Consider the following 24,745-nt stretch of genomic DNA (forward strand, 5'->3'; position numbering starts at 1 on the left):
ATTGAGGTGGGGCCTTTGGGAGGCAATTAGGTTTAGATTAAGCCATGAGGGAGGGGCCCTCATCCTAACATTAGTCCTTTATGAGAAAAGGAAGAGACAAAGAGACCTGTCTCTCCTCAGAACACACCCAGGAAAGGCCACATGAGGACACAGCAAGAAGGTGGTCATCTACAAGCCAGGAAGCGGGGGGGGGGGGGGGAGGGGGCTCACCATAACCTGAATTTGCCAGCACCTAGAACTTGGACTTCCCAGCCTCTAGAACTGTGAGGAATAAATGTCTATTGTTCAAGCCACTCAGCCTATAGTATTTTGTTACAGCTGCCCAAGCTGCCTGAGACAGAAAGTACCAGATAAAGGGCACATACTACTTAAAAATTCAGCAGCCCCTCCCTTGCCTGGTCCATCTAAAGGATGCAGAGGGCTGTAAAGCAGCAGTCATTCATCAGCCCCTGACCTTAGTGCGACAGTTAAAATTTCTAGCAGCTCCTGAAGAGCAACTCAAAAGTCCAAACTTGAGTACTCAGGTAGACACAAGGTGGGTCATCACAGGAGGAGCAAGTGCAGCTGGCAGCATGTCAGGAGTCCCTTGCACACCTTAAAGAAGGGAACATGGAGAACAGGGGAGGGGGCACTCTTCTCCTTAGTCTACCTCAGAGTCTCAGATCTTAGAGAGCAATTATGTAGTTAGAGGGGCATTCACAGACTCACAATGTGTGAATATTCGGGGTTCACAGCACCTGTTGGATCAGCTGAGGGGATTACAAGTCCAGGACTGGTGTCTGTATAGGATCTAGCAACAGGCAGTTCCAGAATCACTGATACAGGAAACTGTCCCATCCTCTGGTAGCCCTGAACACTACATAAATTGTGGTGGCTTTTTAAGATGCGGATTATCATCACTCCCAAATTCTGTCAGATAGTGAAGCCTGCCAACATTACCTCGTTGGCATCTTAATCCACTACTGAAACTCACTAATGAGCAAGACAAAGTTGGGCTCCCCCGAGCACCACCCTGGGCTAAGCACAGAGCAGTGTACAATTAATGTCTGCTTGTTAAGAAGAAGGAGCATCTTCCAGACTTCTTTGATGACCCAGCCAATATTTCTGACATTTTTTTGACATTGTTTCTTGAATCAGGACTACAGATGGGGCATGATTTCCTTCCTAGAGTGGGAAAAAAACTGGGATGGCAGATGGCCAACCAGAAGGCCAGGACTCCCAAAATGCCTGATGCTGTCCTGTGACTGCAAAGAATGTAGCCAGGCTAGCCAGAACAGACTTTCAAAAGCTATTTCTACAAATGTACTATCAAGCCTCTTGGCAAGCTTTGGAGGATAAGGTCTTTTGTTCATTCATGAAATAAATAAATAAACTAAATTAAATACAAGTGTAGAACGTGGAGGTCTCTGGAACTCTAACCTACCCTGTGTCTTTTTACTACCTTCACATCAGAGTGGCCTGATTTAAACATCTAATCACCCTTACCCTGAGCAAAAGGCTCAAGAGAGGCATATTTTGTGGACTTTTCTAGTGTGGAAGGCAAATTAACCGGCAGAGCAAAGGCCCTAGACTGGGCAGAAAGAGGGGCTCTGTTCACCCTGCCTATACTATTTAAGAGATGTTTCTATAGTATGGTGAAGGGTGGGAAAGGCCTTTCCATTAAGTCACTAGTGACTTTAAAACCAAGTTTCAGTTTCCAAACACTGTTATCTTTCCTTCTTCCTCCTGCTTCCTGCTCCACAAATCCCATCTCCCCTGTGGTTAGTGCGGCCGCAGCTCCCTAAGGCTTCACCTGCTACAGCCTTGGTGCAGCTGCAAGAGGGTGTTATTTGCTTCAAAACAGCTTTGCAACCCCATGCACACCAGAGGAGGATAGAGATTCAGGGGAAGGGAAGGGAGGAGGAGCATGTCAGAAGGGGAAACAACAGCAAACAGAATTAGAGGTGAAATCCCACTGTAAAGGGTTGCTTCACTTTAACCACCTGCTGCGCAGTATCTTCTGTGTGGATGGCAAGCTGCTGGAGGGCGGGAACCATGTCTACCACTTCCTTGAATCTACTGCCACGCCCACGCCCAATTTCTCAGGCCTGTGCTTTACTGCTTTCCACGTGGCAGGAGCTAAAGTAAGTGTAATGTTCAGTTGTTCGAGTGAAACAGAAATGTCTATTGTGACAAACAAGTGGTCATTCCTAAGCATTATGACTGCTTGTTAAAAACATACATTTCCCCAAACCTGGTGAATCTAAATCGATAGAAGAGGAGCCTGGGAATCTGTACTTTTACTAGCATGCCAGCTGATTCCTATCAGCAAGTTTGGGAAATGATGAGAGAGCCACACCCTAGTCAGAACCAGGTTCAAATTCCAGTTTTGGAACTTCTTAGCTGTCTAACTGGAATCTCAGTTTTCTCACCTGAAAAATAAGAATAATAATGCCCACTTCGTAGCATTATTAAAAGGATTTTACAAGCAATTTAAAGAGAATGTTTAAATGTTTGTTCCCCTAAATGTTTGTTTAAAATGTTTGTTTGTTCCCCTTCATCCTGAAGACACTGGGAACTACTCAAAGCCTCTGAGCAGATCTTTAGCTTCAACCCGCTCTGCAACACCCAGACAAATGGCTGCCCAGCCTCTTCGGTAACACCTCCAGTGACAAAGAATCAAATTTACTATCTCCAGAAGCAGTTTATTCCAGTTTCAGACAGTTTTAATCATGAGCTCTTTCTTCCTTATGTTGAGTTGAGATCTGCCTTGGGTGACAGAACAAATCTAATCCCTTTTCCACATGATAGGGTGACACAATTAATTTAGATAAGGAAAGTAAGGAGGAGGAGTAGGTGTGGGGGTCCATTTGGAACACACTGCTTGTTTGAGGCACTGGGAGGGCAGCTCCAGTCATCTGTGCAACAAGTGGTTGATATGTGGGTCTGGAGTTCAGTAAAGAGATCAGAGTTGTCATTTACACTACAGTATTTGAAGCTGTGAACATAAATGACATTGCCGTTTATGGGGCAGAGCTAATGAAACGTATTGAGGAATGGCCAGCAAGGTAGAAAGAGAGCCTTTAAAGAAGAAAGCAGGTAACTCATGGAAACAAATGTGAAGAGGTCAGACCAATGGCAGAGAATCAGCGAACCAGTCACTACTGACAGAGTTGGGCTTCTGCCCCTCTGGAGCCTTCCAGAGTTGCTTAGAACCATACCACCATGCTGATAAGCAGATGCACACTTCCTTTCCTACTGAAAGAGAGGCAATTTGAAGAAATAGCAGCAGCAAGTACAGACGACTGCAATATTTCCCAGCCTGGATGCTAAGACCAGTTTCTCCAAATAAGGCTCCCATGCTCCTATCTTTGGGGGAAACACTGCCTAGTACAGTCCCTCATGGAGACTGATCACAGTAAAGAACCCTATTTTCCTCTGTTTAATCCTGCATTTGCCCAACTTACTGAACCATTGATTTTTCACACAAGACTTAACATCTTGAGGAGCTAGTGTTTCCTGGCACATAATGTGGCAAATGTGGTGAGGAGAAGAAGAGAAACAAGACAATAGTTTAAGGGACTATTGGTAATCCAGGGAACTTTTTTCTTTCCTTTTTAAGAATGGAAGAACCTTGAATATACTTAAATGCTGAACAAAAGGAAGCTACTGTAGAGTAAAAAAAGGCCAAAAACAGGTACAAAAAGCAATAGAGTGAGCCAGGCTTCAGGCTTTGGTAGAGGGTTAGCTTAGCGAAATACCTCAGCTCGCTAATCTAGCCATAAAATATTATTTCCCTTGATGAACTCTAGTGATTACAAATGTTCACTATTCTAAACCATATTTACTTTCCTCTGAGGATACAGATGTTATCTACATAAGGTTAAGGGCAGATGATATAAACTGTATAAACTGATTCACTAGAAACAGAGTGCAGTCTCCACCCTCCTCCCCAGAGTTAGACGGAATGCGTCCCTTTCCAGGACAAGAAGGGTGTTCCAGGTCTTCCAGGTTGAGAGCTGATGCCCCATTCCCCTGCCCAGGCAGGGAGAGCTCTAGCACAGGATAGGTGGAGAGGGGCAATTTAGAAATAAAGCTCTCCAAAGAAACTGTCTTGCCTAAAGATCAGCTTCCCACACATACTGTAGTGCCACATCTGTGGGGGCTGGAAGCACGGGAATGGAACAATCCTGACCAAGTCACATAAGTATTACCCTTTTGCGGGAGGCGACAGCATATTTCTGAGTCCCCCCATTGGCACCCCAGTGTCTAGGCTGCAGATCCAGAGCAAGGGCTTAGGGACAGAAAACAGGAGACTGAAAAGATCACCAATGACTAGTCCAGCCTTCCTCCCGCTCTCCTCTCTTCACAGCAAATGTGAAGAAAGCTGCTGTCAACACAGAGGGAGTAGAGCTGAGGGTTCATTTTAGAAAAGAACCATGAAGGGTTCTAGTGGGCTTGAGGCTCAAATATGGGCTCCCTTGGCTCTTCTCCCTGCCGGAGGGTCAGGAACTAGCAACTAAGGAAGAAGAAAATCAAGCACCGAGAGAAAAACTGCAATTAGCATTTATATCGGTTGGCTATCCCCAAGGACAGAGTAGATGTCACGTTGCCAGGCAACTAGCAACTGTAGCCTCCCCTCCCCACCCCACATCTGGTATCAGAGGTCACTAGAAAAAGTTTAACCCAAGAGTCTGATACAAGCATTACACACACACACATACACACACACACACACACACGCACACGCACACGCACGCACGCGCGCGCACAGCTCAGAGGAGTAATCCTACCACCTCTTTTTCTGAGGATTTTACCCTTGGAGAGGTACAATGTACTTGCCCCAGACTGTTGGGGTTTTGCCAAGAAGCCCAAGCAGGAAGAAGGAAACTATCCCTAATTCTAGGAGGAGTCCATAGTGTTCATTTAGCAATCCAACTCTCTAAGAGGTTTGTACTTTGACCTGACAAAGTATTATAATGTGACTCAAGGGTCAAAAGCTCAGCCTTGGACAGTATCTCAGAACAGCTTTCAGCAGCAATACACTCAATGCTATATATCCGTTCCACCCACCCTTCCTGTGGAAGATACACCATCCCATCCCATGTCCCATGATTCAGATACAGCAGACCAGTGCACAGGGACTGAGGGAACACAATTAAAAAAAAACAAACCCAGAAAGCAGCAACCTGTCAGTTCTTTGGTTTCTTAAAAGAGACCCAGTACCAGAACACAGTGATAGCTGATATGCTCGGATGCAAATTCTGATGTCTATTATGCATATGTGGAAGGGGGGAATGCCAAGTTTCCCCTCAAATCACAGATTGCAAGCAAAGTACTTTGAACATTTGAGTGCTCTCTGAATGCTGACTAGCAACAATCACCCAACAGTCTTTTACAATTAGAGCAAACTGAAACTTTCCCATACTGAGTCATTCAGGAGCAAAAACGAAGCCAGCTCACAAAAGGGAGGAGATACTGACCATAAAGTACACAACCTGAGCATACAGTGCAAAGTGTTGTTTTAGTACTGGGAGTACACACTCCCTACCCCACTAGTTAAACAAGAAGGGCTGGGTTGGCACAGAGCTCCCCTCGTGCAGCACAAGGCCTGGTGCTCAGAGGTGAGACTTACCTGACATACAAGGACCTCTTCTCACTCGTTCGCAGGGACCCAGACCCAGAGCTCATACTGCTGTTCATCATTTGTTCTCGCAAGTCATGTATCTTCGATTCAAAGCGACTGTATTCTGTCAGAGAGACAAGGGAAAGGACAAGAAAAGAATGAACCCAAGGAGCTGCACCAAGCCTGTGTGCCAGCAGCCAAAGAGCCAGGAGTACCCTTGGCTTCAAAGCAGCCAGAGCCAGCCCAGTCAATCTTTGCTTTGATAAGCAGAGTACCTCCTCCACGCACAGAAAGATTTCTCTCCACCCCTAGACTAGTAGAATGAAAGAATGCACCTGAAAAAGGAGTAACATTTGGACATATCGAATGGAAAAAGCTCACTGATCCTTAAAAAAAAATAACTGGAAAGAGGTTCCAGGGCAGCCTTCATTAATCTTTAGAGCAGGCACTAAGGCCCAAGGAGAGCAGATGGGAAAAGAGACTTTCCCGAAAAGTGGATTGCAGAGAACAGATGGCCCTGAGATGCAGGGTGGTGGGGCAGGGAAGGACCTGAGGCCATTATATCACTATTAGGCAAAGAAGATGATCTGTTTCTAGATGACTTTTTTTTGAGGGGGGACATTGGAATGCAGTACAAAGGTAAAAACAAACCTCACAATCAGAAGAAAAGATCACAAAGCTCTCCTGAATTATTTCCCTTTTAACAAACAGGGTCTTTGGCTTCAGTAACAATTGAACATTACAATAGAAATTCTCCCAAACCCCAAAGTCTGCTGACGTCTCTCTCCTCCAAAACCATCTAGTCAGGGGGGGTCATAAGTCCATGTCCAACTTTGTAGCCCACTGACACCATTACAACAGTCTGAAAAAGCCTCATCATTCTGGAAAGGTGACTACAGGTTTACGCCCGATTTAAGAAAACCTGACACAGGAAAATTAACTCTATCCATACAATTATTATAAAAGGCTTTTTACAGGGCTACTTTGCTGTTACACTCTCCTAGCACATTTTAAATATGATATTCACATTTACCACAAACACACACATACCCCACACATTTTTCAGGTCTATAATTGCCAGTCTATAATTGCCACATAAAATGGAATATATCTAAGGCACAGACTGTGAAAACGGTAGAAAACAGGCATACTTCATTATGACAAGTTGATTTTAAAGGAAGTCACAATTTATACTGGGGGTTGAAGGTTGGGGAACTGCTTTAAAAAACAAACACATTTCCAGGAAAAAAGAATTCCACAAAAGCATTTTCATGCACCACAGAGGGCTGGCAAGAAGCATCCCCATCTAGTCTGTATGACTCTACACGCAGAAAACAAAACACCTGTTCTAACACCTGACACTCCCCTTCCCTCAGCAAAGCAACCTGACCTTCAGTTGGGTATAAAGGGAAACAGTAAAAAGCCTAAACAGGAGGGAATAGAGTTCTAACTCATACAAATATCCTCTTCTCAACAACGTTTCTTTTTGTTCACTCTGGTACCAATGAAGCCAACTGGTTAAACTCATGTGCTCTTGCATTCATCACCCACTGGCGTTATGGTGATTTGTCCTCATTACTTACTCCTGTCCCTGAAATCCTGCAGGAAGCAGTTAAGTCACTGACTCACCCATTAAATGCTGGAGAAAGAAAAAAAGAGAGACAACAGCTTGACAATGTCCCTATTCTGAGGGTTACAAGGCAACACATCAATATCAATGAGGCTTCCCAATCTAAAGGTAGAAGGTGGTGACAGATCTGTCATGGCAGACCTGGACGGCCCAAGCGCGCAGCAGCAGGTCTATCTACCCTCTAGAGCCGCCCAGGCGCGGGTCCCGCCCCAAGGCTCAGCCCTCCTGCCCAGCCCTCTCCAGTTGGCTCCTTTCTGGCCCTCCTCCCCACTCACCAGCTAAAAGGAGACTGAGTGAGACAAAGAGATTTCTGACCAAGCAACCCCTTCTTGAGCAAGATAAGTAAAAGGCAGAGATATGCACTGAACATAGAAAAAAAAAAGAAAAATAAAACCCACCACCCAATCTATCCTTAAGCCATTTTCTCCCTCTCCCAACTTGTTTATATATTCTCTTCTTTGGAATTGGCTTGCCCACTGAACTCCAACTTAGCAGCCAGTCATGGCAGTTGCTTAGTAACTACATTTCTTTAAAAACCCTTTAAAAACAACCACCAAACCACCATTTCCTCAAAGCTCCTAATCCAAGGTTGATAACGCTGGGCCAGAGGGCCCACTTAAAATAGACTATAGAAAGAGAACAAGGCTATTGCTTTAAGGAAGCCACTTTCTGTTTTCTATGTGCTACTAAGCTTTCAAGTCTATTAAATAGTGTTTTATTCACTTTTTCCCCATTCCGATGATCCCCTTAGAGTTCTAGCTGCTCATCAGTCTCTGCCTTTTATTTGTAGAGTTATCTAATGTCCAGTAGGCACAAAGTAGGCTCTGAATAAATGATTGTTGGGTAAACGAGGAGCAGATTAAAAAACTCTGCCCAAGTCGATGCTTCTGTTCTCAAACTAATAAAACTAATGGTTTATTTAACTGATGGCTGCCAGCTTCACTGAGGGCTTGGAAAAGTAGTTAAGAAGTATTACCATTTGCTTTTGTTCCCAAGGTTAGTTGTTGGGAGCAATTGGAGTATATGTTTTTTAAACACCTTTTTGAGATGTTAATAACCCACAGTGGGCATCTGATTAACAAACTTGGTTTATAACAAAGAAAAAAATAATTCTAACAAAAAGCTGTTTACAATAGTCTTTAGATAGTACCTCATCTTAATATTACAGGCCTCATTTTCTGAGGACAAAAGCTTCACCTAAAAAGCATCTGAATTCTAAGACCTTACAATTTGCCAAGGTCCCTCTTTTCCACTTCCACTCATAACAAAGCCGTTGCTGGAAGGCATCTCCTAGGCCCAAGTCTTTGCCTAAGAAGCCCGCCAGACCAGCCTCTATCATCCAAAAGGCCTACTTCAAACAGGTTATTTTAAAGAAACAACACTTATTACCAAAATCTCAAGTCTACTAAACTGTGTTATATTCATTTTTCCCCATTCATATGAACTCAACCATTTGTGATCCACAAAGATCCACAATCCACAGTGAGTCAGTCATTGCTCCCTCATTCTCTTTACTAATCAGAGAGAAAAGGGGGTGGGGTAGGGGACAATCAAACATCATTCCCCCAAACAGGATTTCTCACTGACCATCTGGGGTGCCTCTGAAAGATCAGGATTTGGGACCCTACCCCTTGATACACTGACTCAGAACCTACTGAGTGGGCCCAGGAATCTGTATTTTTAACAAGCATCAAGGTAACTCCCATGCCAAATAATTTTCCTTTCCTTTTTTCTTTTCCAAATAAAATTTGAAACTGCTGGTCTTGATTACAAAATTGAGGGGTTTTTTTTTGCAGTACACGGGCCTCTCACTGTTGTGGCCTCTCCCGTTGCGGACCACAGGCTCTCGACGCGCAGGCTCAGCGGCCGTGGCTCACGGGCCCAGTCGCTCCACGGCATGTGGGATCTTCCCGGACCGGGGCACGAACCCGTGTCCCCTGCATCGGCAGGCGGACTCTCAACCACTGCACCACCAGGGAAGCCCCAAAATTGATTTTTGTTTTATTTTGTTTTGTTAGTTCAGGGAAAAGATAAGGTAAGTATCCTGCAGCCTGTCTCAAAAGGAAGTTAGGACAAGAGGGTTGGAAAGCTCTCCAAAAAAAAAAAAAAAATTGGCACTACAACTGCAAATCCCATGGGAAAGGAAAGTGCTAAAGAAGCCTCTGTCTAATATATACACTACCAAACGTAAATTAAATAGCTAATGGGAAGCAGCCACATAGCACAGGGAGATCAGCCCGGTGCTTTGTGACCACCTAAAGGGGTGGGAGGGAGAGAGACGCAAGAGGGAAGAGATATGGGGACATATGTATATGTATAACTGATTCCCTTTGTTGTAAAGCATAAACTAACACACCACTGTAAAGCAATTATACTCCAATAAAGATGTTTAAAAAGAAAAAAAAAAAAAAAAAAAAAAAAACCTCGTCCAATGTGCCTGCAAAGAAATCTAATGAGTTTACACTTTTTTAAATTATAAACCTAGCACATGAGTTTTTAAAATCTTTAACTTTTTTCTTTGGACATTCCTGTATCATTTCCCCATCCCACTACCCAGAAGTAACCAGTTAGGATTTTTAGTATGTATCCTTCCAGACTTACTTCCATGTATATATCGTTTATATATATACACTCACAACTCACATAGATTCACATGCTTTTTTCACTCTCTGATATATAATGGAAAACTATTCATGTCAGTACACAGTGATCTACCTCGTCCTTTATAATAACTGCACAGTATTGCATATTATGGACAGACCATAATTTATTCAGCCATATCCCAACAGACATACATTTAAATTGTTTATAATTTTTTATATTACAATCAATGCTGCTCTGTATATTTGTATGAGCATCCCGATAGCATAGATTCCTAGAAGTGAAAATGCAGGGTCAAATTACATGCACATGAATAAATTTAATTGGCACTACCAAACTGAACCCCAATATTCTGAAACCTTCATGACTGGAAGTGAGGATAAACTGCTAGTCTAAAGCTTCCAGCAGCTCTTCTGTTCCTGAAGAAGTAGAGGCAGAATTTACCTTTAAGGACAGATTGATCTTTTTGTTTTTGGGAAAAAACTCTAATAAGCCTTTTGGTTATGAAAAAGTAAAGCCAAGACTGCATTCTGGAGTAGACAAAGAGGAACCTCAAATGTTCTCTCTGCATAATCACAGAAAAGGTCCTCCTATGGGTGGAGCTGCTGATTCAAAGGGCTTGTCCTACCATCTATATGATACTTTATCTACCTCTAGAAATATCTACCTCTAGACTTGACCACTCTGCCTCCCCCTACTTAGTAATTTCATACCAAACCTCCCTGGTACACTAAATGACAGCCCCCTTCCTCCTGTGCACAACCAGTGTTTCCTCAGTGTTTTGCTGACGTTCTTCCTAACTGCTTCCTCAATCCATCTCTTTCTTTCTAACTTCCATTGTCATTGCCTTTTCCTTTTCTCATGATTATTTTTATCTCTTACCTGGATTTAGGTCACACTGTGTTATCTCTTCTCTGGACCACTGCTGTATTGCTCTAGCTGGTAGTCTGCCCCCGGGCTCTCCAAACTCTAGTCCAGCTTAAGATTCTTATTTGAAAAGCCTTCCTAAAACGCCAACTTGTAGCCCTCTGTCCAGTTATCTATAATAACTCAACAGCAACTAAAGAACTTAAATATCTAAACTAAAATTTCAAAGACTGCTAAAACCATCATCCTGTCACTCTCAGCTGATCTCATTAGACAGATCCTCTTTTGATCTAGCCTGCCTGGAACTCTTGAACACAATTTGTTCATTCCTACCTATTATTCCGTTGTCCTGAAATTTTCCTCCCTGCCTGACACTGAACATCCTTTATGTCCTTCACCACCCAGGAGTTTTATTCATTCATTTATTTATTCAAATATTAACTAAATGTCTGCAGTGTGCCAGGCATTATGAGAGCTGATGGGGATATAATGGTAATCAAACAGTTCCCAGAAATTACAATAATGAAAAAAACAACTATTTAATTACAATTTTAATTACGATTGTGACAACTGTTATGAAGAAAATGCTACGAGACGAACAGGGTGACCCACTCTACTGAGTGGGGGATGGGAGGTTAGCAAAGGTTTCCATGAGGAAGTGACATTTAAGCTGAGCCTTTAAGGATGAAGAGTTAGCCCAGGGAAAAGGGGTAGATAAAGAAAGCATTCCAGACAGAAGGAACAGCATATGTGAGGGTACAAAATATCTGGATCACAGGGAAGTAAGGGAATACTGGCAGGAGATCAGACTTGTAAGGTAGACAGAGGTCAGCTTATACATGACCTTGTGGACTACAGTAAAGATTTCTGCTTTCATCCTAAGAGTAACAGAAAGAAGTCACTGAAAGATTTTAAGTAAAGGAATGACATGAACATGTGTGTATGTGTATTACTATGGCTATTGTGGGGAGAATAAGTGTGGTGCCTCACATGTAGATTTAAGTTTCTTGACAGCAGAGGACCACGTTTTCTATTTTTGTCTAGGCCCTACAGCCCCTAGGGGGGCCTGCTTTACAGCATCCAAACCAGCTAGCCCCCTAGCCTCTGCTCAAATATATCCAATGTTGGGAAGCTCTGTATTCCTTAATTATTAGACAACACTATTCAAGAGAAAATTCTTGGATTGAGGGCCATCTCTTTTGCTAGCTGGTCCTACTTTGGTGTTTAAAACAGTATAAAACATGATGGATTCTCTTCTGCATAACTGTATTAAGGAACAGTTTAAAGAAAATCAAAGAGCTGGGAAAGCCTGGAGCAGGTTCCAAGACTACTGAATAAGACTGAAGAGAAGGTAGAGTGTGAACAGGGGAAGGGGAAGTGATGGAAGGTTAGGGGGCCAGATTGTAAGAGTTTGAGATAGGACTTTTCTTACTAGGCTTTGGGAACCACTGTTAAGTGTTTAAATAGGAAAGTGATACAATTAGAACTAGGTTTGGGGGAAGATTATTCTGAGAACATAATACAGAAGGGAAAACAGCGACAAAGATAACAGAGACCTGTTCTACTAGTATAGACAATGACTTCAAAGGCTTGACATAGCGTGGGGGCAACTGAGGACAGAAAGAAGAGGCAAGAATCAGGAAATATGCTGGAGCTAGAGGAGAGAAAATCTGACATCTGACTGGATGTAGGGTAAGAAAGGATCAAAGGCAGCTTCTGAGTTTCTTCCTGAAAGACCAGGAAAAGGTGGGATAATATCAGCCATAATAGAAAATGGCCATCATGTCCTCCAAGTAAGTTCTCTATTCACCAGGCTAAATATTGTTACTTCCTTAACCATTCTTCATCTAACATGGTTTCCAGGCCTTCCACTACCTCTCCCTTTTAAAAATCTAGTGCCCAGAATTTGTGGTGATGTCATTTTCTTTACAAAACTGTAAGCTCCTTGATGTGGTTTTTGTTTCCTTCTCAAACTTTAGCATGGCAATCTGCACCCTTGTTGAGTCAACGATCTTTACTGAATGTGCTAACTCACTATAAAGATTCAATAGGACAAACCTGGACACCGTAATTCTCAAATTCTGACTCCTCAGGAACTAATGTAAGAAAAAAGAATACAAAACTTTCTCCTTCCACTGACCCCAAAATGGTAAAAAGTGAACAACAAAACCACAAACCACTTCTGCAAAACACTAACATATCAGAGGTTTCAAGACCTACTTAATAGCTTAATAAAGCATCAAAGAGGACTGAAACTACAATATTCACTAATATGAAATGGACACATAACCAAGCCTCCAAATCCATCTCCCCTATTACACTTTGATCTCAAATGCATCTATGTTCCTAATGACAGAAAAACTGTCTTCTCAGGATAAAAAATGACATTTGTCAGTAATTTGGAAAAGCAGAGAGGGGCTCAGTTTCTCAACCCATAGAAGACTTATGTGGTTCTACCTGATTATGGGTAGGAAAATGTTGTAGAGACAGGAAGCAATGGGAAGCAAAAAAATGGTACTTACTCTGCATGAAGCACTGACTACCTATGGTTTGAATGAAGATATAAAAGGTAAATGCTCCAAAATAAAATAAAAACCATGCCTACCAAATTTGGAAGTGACAATGAAGCTGGGGAGACAACTGGATGACAGACTTCAGTCACACAGATTGTGACAGGTAGGAACAATGGAAAGATGCGAATACAAATAGAATGCAAAAGAGAAATGTAACTTCCTGACCTTGAGTCCCCACACAAATACTGAGTAGGGAAGACAGGCCTGAATAACATCATGTGTCTTGGTTGGCTACCAACACAAAACAAGTCAATAGCTGCCCAAAGGCTCGTTTGTTCCTATGGAAGTGAAGGTATTCCAATCTCAAACTCATACAGCCCTCATTTGCCATTGCTGAGCTGCCCTAAGCTCAGAGGAATCACCCGTTGCGCAAATGTACAGAACTCATGAGAGAGTCACAGATTTTGATGAGTATAAATTGTGTTTTAGGTTTCTACAGTTGCCTTTGGAGCGCAAACCCTCAGGATTTGTATGAATTACAAGCATCTGTCCCAACAACATAGCTCATGCTTTCAAAAGAAATGGATGGAGCCAAAAGTAAAATAAGCCCATCAAGAAGATACCTGTCATTGTGGTGATAAGTACATGAATCGTCAAACAGCACAACATTTCTTGGAATCACAAACTTGTCTCTATAAAATAATATGAAGCCTATTACTTGGGTTAGTTTCTAATTATGGGACCTACTATTTAAAGAATCTGACACCTCTAAGAGAAACCACAGACCTGGACCGGAGCAGCTCGGAGGTGGTGAATAATAGTTCAAGTCTGCAATAAAAAATGGCCTCCAATAAAACTACATTGCAAAAAATGGGAAAGAAACAGAATAGAAAGAGTAAAAAAGTAGAAGAGGCAGAACCTGAAGAATTTGTGGTAGAAAAAATACTGGACCGACATGTAGTGAATGGGAAGGTGGAGTATTTCCTGAAGTGGAAGGGATTTACAGATGCAGACAATACTTGGGAACCTGAAGAAAATTTAGATTGTCCAGAGTTAACTGAAACATTTCTTAATTCTCAAAAAGCTGGTAAAGTAAAAGATGGAACAAAAAGAAAATCTTTATCTGACAGTGAATCTGATGATAGCAAATCAAAGAAGAAAAGAGATGCTCTGATAAACCAAGAGGTTTTGCCAGAGGTCTCAACCCAGAGCGAATAATTGGTGCCACAGACAGCAGTAGAGAATTAATGTTTCTCACGAAATGGAAATATTCAGATGAGGCGGACTTAGTGCTGGCAAAAGAGGCAAATATGAAGTGTCCTTAAATTGTAATTGCTTTTTATGAAGAGAGACTAACTTGGCATTCTTGTCCAGAAGATGAAGCTCAATAATTGTTTGCATTGCTTTTTTTTTGTTTTTTGAGGTACGCGGGCCTCCCACTGCTGTGGCCTCTCCCGTTGCGGAGCACAGGCTCCGGATGCGCAGGCTCAGCGGCCATGGCTCACGGGCCCAGCCGCTCTGCGGCACGTGGGATCTTCCCGGACTGGGACACGAACCCGTGTCCCCTGCATCGGCAGGCGGACTCTCAACCACTGCGCCACCAGGGAAGCCCCTGCATTGCTTTATATATATATATATATATATATATATATATATATATATATATTTATTTATTTATTTATTTATTTATTTATTTATTTATTTATCAAAAATGTGGGTCTTGGTTTTTTGATTAGTGTGAAGAAATAACTACATTCTAATGAAAATCAAGTTTTGATATGTTCGTTTTAAAGTAGTATTGGGGAAGTTGTTGGGTTTTGAGGGGGTTGGGGGGGTTGTTTTTGTATCTGTAGCATTGGTTACTTTGAATAAAAGCTTTCTGTAGTTGCTTCCTTCAGCAGAAAAGAACGTTTGATACCATGGTATATATTTCCTCTGCATTAGAGAACAGTTTTTCTAAATGTTGGGGAAAATCTCCATAGTCATTACTCAATCAGAATTTAGAATTTGCATTTAACTCATATATGCCTAAGGACCATTCTGGGTTTTTTGTATGTGTATACATATGTAAATGGTTGGGGGTTTTCTGGCTATTGTTTAAATACATTTACCAAAACAAAAACAGCCTTTCACAACCATGGATAAGCCCATGTTTCTGGGATTCTATCATTTTGAACAATATAAGAAATCACTTCAACTTAAATTGAAAATTTAAGTCTTAACCTTTCAAATTAAATAATTTTGTAATTAATTAGACAAATTAATGTAAACAATTTAAATTGGATACTTTTTTAAAGCAGCCCTACCAGAATCTGCATCCATATCTACCATCATATAAATGCAGTTTTATATGTAAAACCCCTGAAAGGAAAATTTTATCTCTGTCAACCCAAATGAAAAAACTAGAAAAATTCTGGTATGTTTTAATTAGCCAAGCAAGACTTAATTAAATGGACATTTAAAGTTTCCTTTTGGCAAACCATTCTTTTATAAGAAGTTGAAATCCCTGTGCTGTATTTACTGAAAGACTGTGATACATGGAGTGTCTCAGACTTGTTAATGGAAACCTAATCAGATGGTTAGAGATGTTGGCAATTTAGGATCTACAGGAATAAATGAGTGAACAAACTTTACTAATCTAAACTTGACCTGTATGTTTTTTCAAACTTTACCCCAACCCATTCCTTACACGTAGGCTCAATCTTCTCAGTATTTTGGGTTACTGGTTCAGCAGAAGCCAGGAAAAACAATAATTTTGTAATAATCAGAATGTTATTCAACTGTATATTGTTTACTTTATTGTAAATACTGGTGAACAGTGGTCAATAGTTTTATGTTCAAAAAAAAGAATCTGACACCTCTAAAACTAGACATTTTCTCAGATCCCTTCTAATTTTGACATAATTATGATTTTAGAACCAAATCAATGAGGTTCATAAGAAATCAAACCTAGGACTAGTCTAATAAAAATTTTAATATGATCTACAAGAAGTAAATCTTCACATCTGCAAATAATCCTAAACTCTTTGGGTCAAAAAATACCAATTTAAGGAGTATAAATTGCAAGAAAAAGAATTTAAGGCTATATGAGAGGGCATAAAAGTTGCAAACAGACCTCCATATGGGCAAATGCTGCCTGAAGAAAAATAATTTCAGCTCTACTTTTAGAACAATGGGCTCGGAACTATGACTAACCCAGAACAGAAACTTCAGTGTCATTGTATTCTGGTCCCTGCACTGTCACAATGTGCTTCCTCACCCATACACACACACACATTACCAGGGTCCAGATACTGGGAATAAAACAGAAAATAAGACAAGCCATATCAGCATAAAAAAATCCATAAAAAAATCCAGATTATCCCTACTGACTGGATGTTTCTGTCCCCTAAAAAGCTTAATGAGGATGCAGGAAGGGCCACTGAGCAAAAGTGCTATACTATATAAAGGTGCCATGACATTCAGCCACCTGGTCTGAAATGAGTAGAATAAAAAATGCTTTGATCTCACATCAAGCTAAGAAAAAGTTTTTCATAGGACCTGGCCATTGGCTCTCCTCACCCTGTTCTGGATCACCCAACAGATCAGGATAAAAGCCTTTTCTCTAATTCAAAAGAATTTCATATAGCATATTCAAATGCAAGATTAACAAAGCCTTTAGCTCCTTTAACCCATTTAGTCAAAGTCTATGTAAGAACCATCCCAAGACAAAACACCTCATCTAGAAAACATGAGAATGAATACCTTGCCCTGAAGGTAGCAGGTACTCTTCTTGTTCACAACAATCTTTTCCACTTCACAGAAATGCTGCAACAGTGACCAAAACACACATTTTATGACTAAGCTTGCTAACTTGAGATAATGTAATTGATTTCTATGGGTTTTTTTTGGGGGGGGCGCAGCCGGGGGCTTTCCCCCCACCAGAGATCCAACCCCGGCCCCCTGCAGTGGAAGCAGGGAATCGTAACCACTGGACCACCAGGGAATTCCCTGATTTCTATGCTTTACTATGTCAATTGAGAATCTAGATTCAAATGTTCTTCACAGTAGTCACTCCAATAGGATCACAAATTCTCTCACAATAGTTATTGGGGTATCAACTGAATCTCTTTTGGGTCAAGTTTCTGTGGAAGGAACCCAAAAACTGAGACCTAGAGAAATACCCTTCTGGTTATTTGTCAAAACATCTGCGGTCATTTTTCATATTTTACTCTGATAATCCCAGAGTAAAATATTACAGAACAGAATTAAGAAACCCCAAATCCAAATTATGAGCATGTGTGTGTGGTTGTGTGTGTGTGTGCGTAATAAAGGTGGCACTTCAAAACAGCAGGAAGGGGCTTCCCTGGTGGCGCAGTGGTTGAGAGTCCGCCTGCCGATGCAGGGGACGCTGGTTCGTGCCCCGGTCCAGGAAGATCCCACATGCCGTGGAGTGGCTGGGCCTGTGAGCCATGGCCGCTGAGCCTGTGCTCTGAAATGGGAGAGGCCACAACAGTGAGAGGCCCAAGTACCGAAAAAAAAAAAAAAAAAAAAAAAAAACACAGCAGGAAAATGATGGATTATCTAATAAATGGTACCAAGGTCTTCCTTAAATATTTGGAGCAAAAATAATGTAGTGTCCTATCTTACATCATAAATAAAGTCCAGGCAGGTTAAAGTTTTAAATGCAAAAAGAAAAACATTAAATAACTACAATAAAACAAAGGTAGACATTTATTTTCTCTCAGGGTAGGAAAGGCCCTTCCAAACCTAGGGGCAGAGGTGAAATACACAAAAGAAAACACTGATAGATTTGACTACATAAAAACAAAACATCTGTACATCAAAATAAAATAATAAAGCAAAATGGGAAAAACCGCTGCGATATATATGACAAAGAACTAATATTCTAACTACTTTAAAGTTTTTACATATCAGTAAGAACTAATGAACACACGTCAACAGGGAAATGGGGAAAGGGTATGAACAGGCAATCCACACACACAAAAAGAAAATGATGAACACACACACACACACACACACACAAATGTTCAATTCTATTATGAAAAAGAAATACAAATTAAGATATGAATTAAGTAACATTTTTACCTATCCAATTTGCAGAGATTTTGAATTAAGTAGCATTTTTACCTATCCAATTTGCAGAGATTTAAAAAAAATAATACTCCATGTTAGCAAGGTTGGTGGAGGTGGAGAAATGTACCAAGATATATCAAATATATCAAAAGTCTTAAACATGTTCATATCCTTTGGCCCGGTAATTCCACTCCAAAGATTTCATTCTGAAGACACAATCACAGATTCACAAAAAGCCTCATACAAGGATATCCATCAAAGTGTTATTTATAAAATCAAAAAATTGCAAACAACCTACAAGGCCTCCAATAAGGGAATGATTACATGAATTATGGCACACACATGATAGAATATTGTTTAATTATTAAAAATCATTTTAATAAAATATGCATGACATATGCTAAGTTAAAAGAATGGATATAAGACTGCTTAAATACAATGATCCGAGTCTTGAAAGAGATACATACATACTATATGATATATAAAAGTTTGGAGGGAAATATACACAAACACAAGGTTATTTCTGGAGGTAGTTTTATAGGTGATTTGAACTTTTTTTACTTTGTATTTTGTTATGTTCCAATTTTCTACAAATCTGAATGTAATATTTATATATCCAGGAAAAATATAATTTTAAAAATTATATATTTTAAAATTATATATATTATAATATAAAATATAATTTGAGGGGGATGGGGAGGCAGACTGAAAAAGACAGGCCCAAGGATGAAGCCAGGACACACGTGCACTAGAAATTCCCCTCCTCACTGCTCTTGACTCCTTCATCATTTTCCTCTGGGACAGATCACCCAACCAGTTGCAGACAAATCCACTTAAATGTATTATCACTATTATCACCTTGCCATCTTATCCAAGAGTAGCCCAAAGAAGCCCTGCCAATGCATTGCTAAAATCTAGATATACCATATTTACCCTATTTTCTTGGTCTACCAGTCCAGTAACCCTGTCCATCAAGGCAATTTGGCAGTCTGACATAATTCATTTGACTTTGGTGAACCAATACTGGTTCCAGTGCTCACCACTTCTTTTTTCTGACTGCTTACAAAACAACTCTTAATAATCTAGTTTGGAATTTAACCCAAGATTTACAAAATTCTCTTTCTCCTTTTTGAAAATCTGAAGGACACCTGTGTATCCAGATCCCCAATGCACATATTTATACAAAATGTGTTAATTTCATCAAGTTGAGAAATCCCCAAATCTCTAGGGTCTTTTTTTTTAAGATATCTAAATTCAGTGAAAACTAAACAAAGATCTATTTCAAGAGGATGAAAGCCTTATCACAGGAAAGAAGAGGGGAAGACAAGACCTTTATTAAAGCAAGACTGTTATTAACTCAAGACTGATTCAACAACAGTCTAGGTACAAACAGGAAATTGTGAATTGAATTCACAACTCACTTACATTTATCTAACACAGAATTTGAGTTAGAAGAAACATGTGAGATCATTTTGCAGATCAGAAAACTGGGGCCCATGGGGACTTCCCTGGTGGCGCAGTGGTTGAGAGTCCGCCTGCCGATGCAGGGGACACGGGTTCGTGCCCTGGTCCAGGAGGATCCCACATGCCACGGAGCAACTAAGCCTGTGCACCACAACTACTGAAGCCCGTGCTCCGTAACAAGCGAAGCCACCTCAATGAGAAGCCCATGCACCACAAGGAAGAGTAGCCCCCCCCGCCCCCATGGCAACTAGAGAAAGCCCACGTGCAGCAACGAAAACCCAACACACCCAAAAATAAAATATAATGAAATAATTTTTTTTAAAAAACCAATAAAACAATTACCCTATTGTGGAATGTAAGTCTAAAGCTTCAAACAACCAAAGCAACAGTGTAAATACCAGGGTCAAGATTTCAACAAGCAACACATTAAATTAAAAAGAAATCCTAAAAAGCTATAAATAAATAAGAAATAATTCATTCTCTATATCATTCTAATCACTCTCTACCCCATCAGAAGAACCGATATTTTACAGACACCAAAGCTCCTAGGATTTTGCCTCAAACCATGTAACAAGGACAAGAAAGCACCTGTCTAGCTAGGTTCAGAATTCTTTGCCAACTCTAGCTACAATGTCCTCAGGCTACATGGAAGACAAAAAAGCACAGTGCACACAAGTACACACACACACACACACACACACACACACACACACACACACACACCCCTGTATATAAAGTTCAGCCCCAGGAGGCAAAACTGAAAAGAAAGCTAACATTTTTCTCTCTTCTAAGTTTGCAAAACAGGGTGGGCCTAAAAGGGTGCAGCCACTTTGGGAAAGTCTGGCAGTTCCTCAAAAATGTTCAATGTTGTTACCTTATGGCCCAGCAATTCCACTCCTAGGCATATATACCCAAAAGAATTGAAAACATATGACCGCACAAAAGCCTCCCATGAGGTTCATAGCAGCAGTATTCACAATAATTGAAAGGTGGAAACAACCCAAAAGTCCATCAACAGAAGAATGAATAAACAATTTGTGGTATAACCATCGGATGGAATATCATTCAGCCTTGAAAAGGAATGAGGTGTTACATGCTACAACATGATGAACCTTGAAAGCACTATGCTGAAAGAAAGACAGACACAAAAGACTACATGTTGTATGACTCCATTTATATGAACCAGCCAGAAAAGGACACTTTACAGAAACAGAAAGTAGATCAGTGGTTGCCTTGGGTGAGGGGAGGTGAGGGCAGGAGTTTTGGGGAAATGGGCAGTGACTGCTAATGGGACAGGACTTCTTTTGGGGGTGAGGAAAATGTTCTAAAATTGACTGTTGCACCACTCTGAACATTCTAAAAACCACTGAGTTGTACACTTTAAATGGGTGAATTGTATGGTATGTGAATAAGCTGGAGGGTTTTCTGGTTTTTTTTAAAGGTGGGCCCTATCATTTTTATCAGGTCAGCATTCCTAGATAAAATTATCCATACCCACGCCCTCCAGCACACAGTGATAAGAGTGGAAAGGTAGTCCCTTATCCTCCTGGTTCCCTCTAATTACCTGAGTAATAACAGTTGGCTTGCTCTGGTCTCAAGTCAATTTATAAACAACGTGAGAATCAGGGGACTAAGCAAAGCAAAACAATAAGCACATGAAAAGATGCTCAACATCATTAGCCATTGGGTAAATGCAAATGAAAAGCGCAATGAGGACTCCCCTGGTGGTGCAGTGGTTAAGAATCGGCCTGTCAATGCAGGGGACACGGGTTTGAGCCCGTGTCCGAGAAGACTCCACATGCCGCAGAGCAGCTAAGCCCGTGCGCCACAACTACTGAGCCTGCGCTCTAGAGCCCGTGAGCCACAACTACTGAAGCCCGCGCACCTAGGGCCCGTGCTTCACAACAAAGGAAGCCACCACAATGAGAAGCCCGTGCACTGCAATGAAGAGTAGCCCCCACTCGCTGCAACTAGAGAAAGCCTGCGCGCAGCAACAAAGACCCAACACAGCCAAAAATAAATAAATAAATTTTTTTTAAAAAAAGAAAGAAAAGAAAACCACAATGAGATATCACTTCACACCCACCAGAATGGCTAGAATCAAAAAAACTGACATTCGTTAACAAGGGTTGGCGAGGATGTGGAGAAACTGTAACCCTCACACTGCTGGTGGGAATGTGAAATGGTGCAGCCACTATGGAAAACAGCCTGGCCATTCCTCAAAAGGTTAAATATAGAGTTGCCATATGATCCAGTAGGTATATATAACCAAGAGAAATAAAAACACATGCCTATGCAGAAAACTGCATACAGATGTTCAAAGATAGTATTCATAATAGCCAAAAGAGTAGAAATAACCCAAATGCCCATCAACTCATGAATGGATAAACAAAATTTGATATATTCATATAATAGAATAGTATTCAATCCTGAAAAGAAATAAAGTACTGATACATGCTACAACACAGATGAACCTTGAAAACACTATGTCAACTGAGAGTAGCCAGTCATAAAAGACCATATATGAATCCATTTATACAAAATGTCCAGAACAGGCAAATCCATAGAAGCAGGAAGTAGATTAGTAGCACTGAGGGGGATGGGGAGGTTGGTGGGGCAGTGGGGTGGGGAGGGGGCTGGGAGGACAGCTAAAGGATTTTTCTTTTTGAGGTGGTGAAATGTTCTAAAATTGACTGCTGTGAATTTTACACCACTGAATTACACCCTTAAATGAGTGAATTGTAAGTTCATAAAAAATGAATGACAAATACAACTCTATTTCACTTGAAGAAATGGGAAATTCCTATTTACTGTATTAGTATTCTTAGGCCTGCACACATTTGTTGTTAAGTCAAGCCAACCAATTCCCATCTTTTGGCTCCTCCTGAGGTTCCCTCCCACAATATCATTCTATGGTAGTCTTCCCAAGTTCACGTTCCTTTTGCAGGAGGGGGGGTCTCCTTCAGGCTTCCAGCAGCCCCTCTACTCCCAGGTTACCTCCTCCTTTGGTACAGCAGTTTGTGGTTATCAAGATTTAAAAAGCTGACATTTGGGGCCTTACCTGCTGGCGCAGTGGTTAAAAATCCGCCTGCCAATGCAGGGGACACGGGTTCAATCCCTGGTCCAGGAAGATCCCACATGCCGCGGAGCAACTAAGCCTGTTCTCCTCAACAAGAGAAGCCACTGCAATGAGGCCCGCGCACCGCAACGAAGAGTAGCCCCTGCTCGCCGCAACTAGAGAAAGCCTGCACACAGCAACGAAGACTCGACACAGCCAAAAATAAATAAATAAAATAAATAAATGTATTTTAAAAAAAGCTGACATTTGGGAGTTGGCTTTAGTCCATCTGTTAACAGCTTCTGGCACCTGAAGAGTCTCAGAGCAGTATCTTCTGGGTAGAGAGAGGGGGCTCACAGCATCTCTGCTGTGGAGAGAGGTAGTTGTGGTTTCTTGGCAAAAGCCCTGGACACGAAGTTCTCAGGAAATCTGACTTCACATTGTGATTCTACCCCTTACTGGCTGTGGGACCTTGAGCAAGTCACTCAACCTCTCTGATCCTCACTTTTCTCATCTGTAAAATAGGGATAATACCACCTATCCCACAGGGATATCTTGAAGATTAATGCTTACAAAGCCATCTAGAACAGAGACATACTCAATAATTCAACAAAACATGTGCCAGGCTCTGGACTAGGTGCTGGGACACAAAGAAAAATACAATAGTAGCTGCCTTCAAATTGTTCAGTATAGAAGTGCTGTTAACAGGAATTCATTTTCTTCCCTCCCTACATTAGCCTTCTTTTAGGATGGCAACAGGAGTTTCAGAACTTTGATTCTTTGCCTTGATAAACTTTCACCTCTGTGCTCTCAAAAGAGATCATGCTGATAGGGTGGCACCTATGTTTACATCCCTCATTCTCAAGCAGGGGAGATGGGGTGGTAAACTTAAATGTTATGGGGAAAATATCCCTTTTATGCTTTCAAGTTATTACCAACACTGATCCTTACTCTTCCAGGCCTTACCTGAAGGTGTTTCCATGGTGAAAAGTGTGCTTCTTCAGCACTTTAAAATAAGTATGGAAAACCCTAGTTCTTTCTCATTCCCTGTACCCCTAGCTTGTCTGGATTTATATTCCAGTTGAAAAGACTAGTCACAAAGGATCAGTTCCCAGTTTAGCTACCTTAGTGACCAATTTCTGGCTCACCTCCTGATTTGGGGTACAGAATCTATGCTAAAAACAAAGGGGCTTTCCAGAAAAATACTAGCTGAGTTTATAAACAGAGGCTGACACAAAGCAACTAGGGAGGAAAATGTAGGAGATAGTTTCTAAATCAAAATGCTATAACATGGAAACCATCCTTCCCTTGGTGGAGCAATTCCACAAGTCACAGAAAAATATTTTTCATTTTAGAATAGATTGGAAGAGAGCCTCTGCCAAGAGCCAGTTGTTTCAATTTTCAATTTGAATTTTAAGCAGGATTATACATGCCCAAGAACATCATGCTATTTTTAGCTAAATAGGTAGGATTGCTGTGTCCACAACAGTTTGGAGCAATCAGGAGTGAAACTATTAAACAGCATCTCTCACTGTAGTAGCTTATCATTTGGCATTTCTATATCTATTTTAATATTTTCCAAAGCTTCATCATACAAATATTTGTAAAGCACCCATGCTTAGGCACAATACAAAGTTTAAATAGATAGACAAGGTTCCTATCTTCATTATGGGTTCAACCCATTAAGCAACCAGATATATGAAAGAATCTCACAGTTAGAGCAAAGTCAGAGCTGCCAACCAGCCCCTAAGTGCCCAGATGAGATACATCAGGAAGCAACTGTCCTACACCTATCACCCTTCCAATGCTTGCACCATCTCTATGTATTCAAAGAGAGGGGTAATGAAAATGTTCTAAAATCGACTGTGATGATGAATGCACAATTCTGTGAATACACTAAAAGCCACTGAATTGTACACCTAAATGGATGC

General features: G+C 41.1%; 1 protein-coding gene and 1 pseudogene across 5 annotated transcripts in view; one reads left to right on the forward strand and one right to left on the reverse strand.

Annotated features, from left to right (window-relative positions):
- The window catches only part of DLG3 (discs large MAGUK scaffold protein 3), a 60,206-nt gene that overhangs the window by 19,647 nt on the left and 15,814 nt on the right, over nt 1-24,745 (reverse strand). For all 5 annotated transcript variants that reach the window (XM_059050391.2, XM_059050396.2, XM_059050398.2 and 2 more), the window contains one exon: nt 5,615-5,729. In XM_059050391.2, coding sequence (XP_058906374.1) covers nt 5,615-5,729 — 115 coding nt within the window. The remainder of the gene's footprint in view (nt 1-5,614; nt 5,730-24,745) is intronic.
- Nucleotides 14,073-14,607, forward strand: LOC131748377 (chromobox protein homolog 3 pseudogene; annotated as a pseudogene).

This window comes from Kogia breviceps, chromosome X, assembly GCF_026419965.1.
Source record: "Kogia breviceps isolate mKogBre1 chromosome X, mKogBre1 haplotype 1, whole genome shotgun sequence".
NCBI classification, from domain to species: Eukaryota; Metazoa; Chordata; class Mammalia; order Artiodactyla; family Physeteridae; genus Kogia; species Kogia breviceps.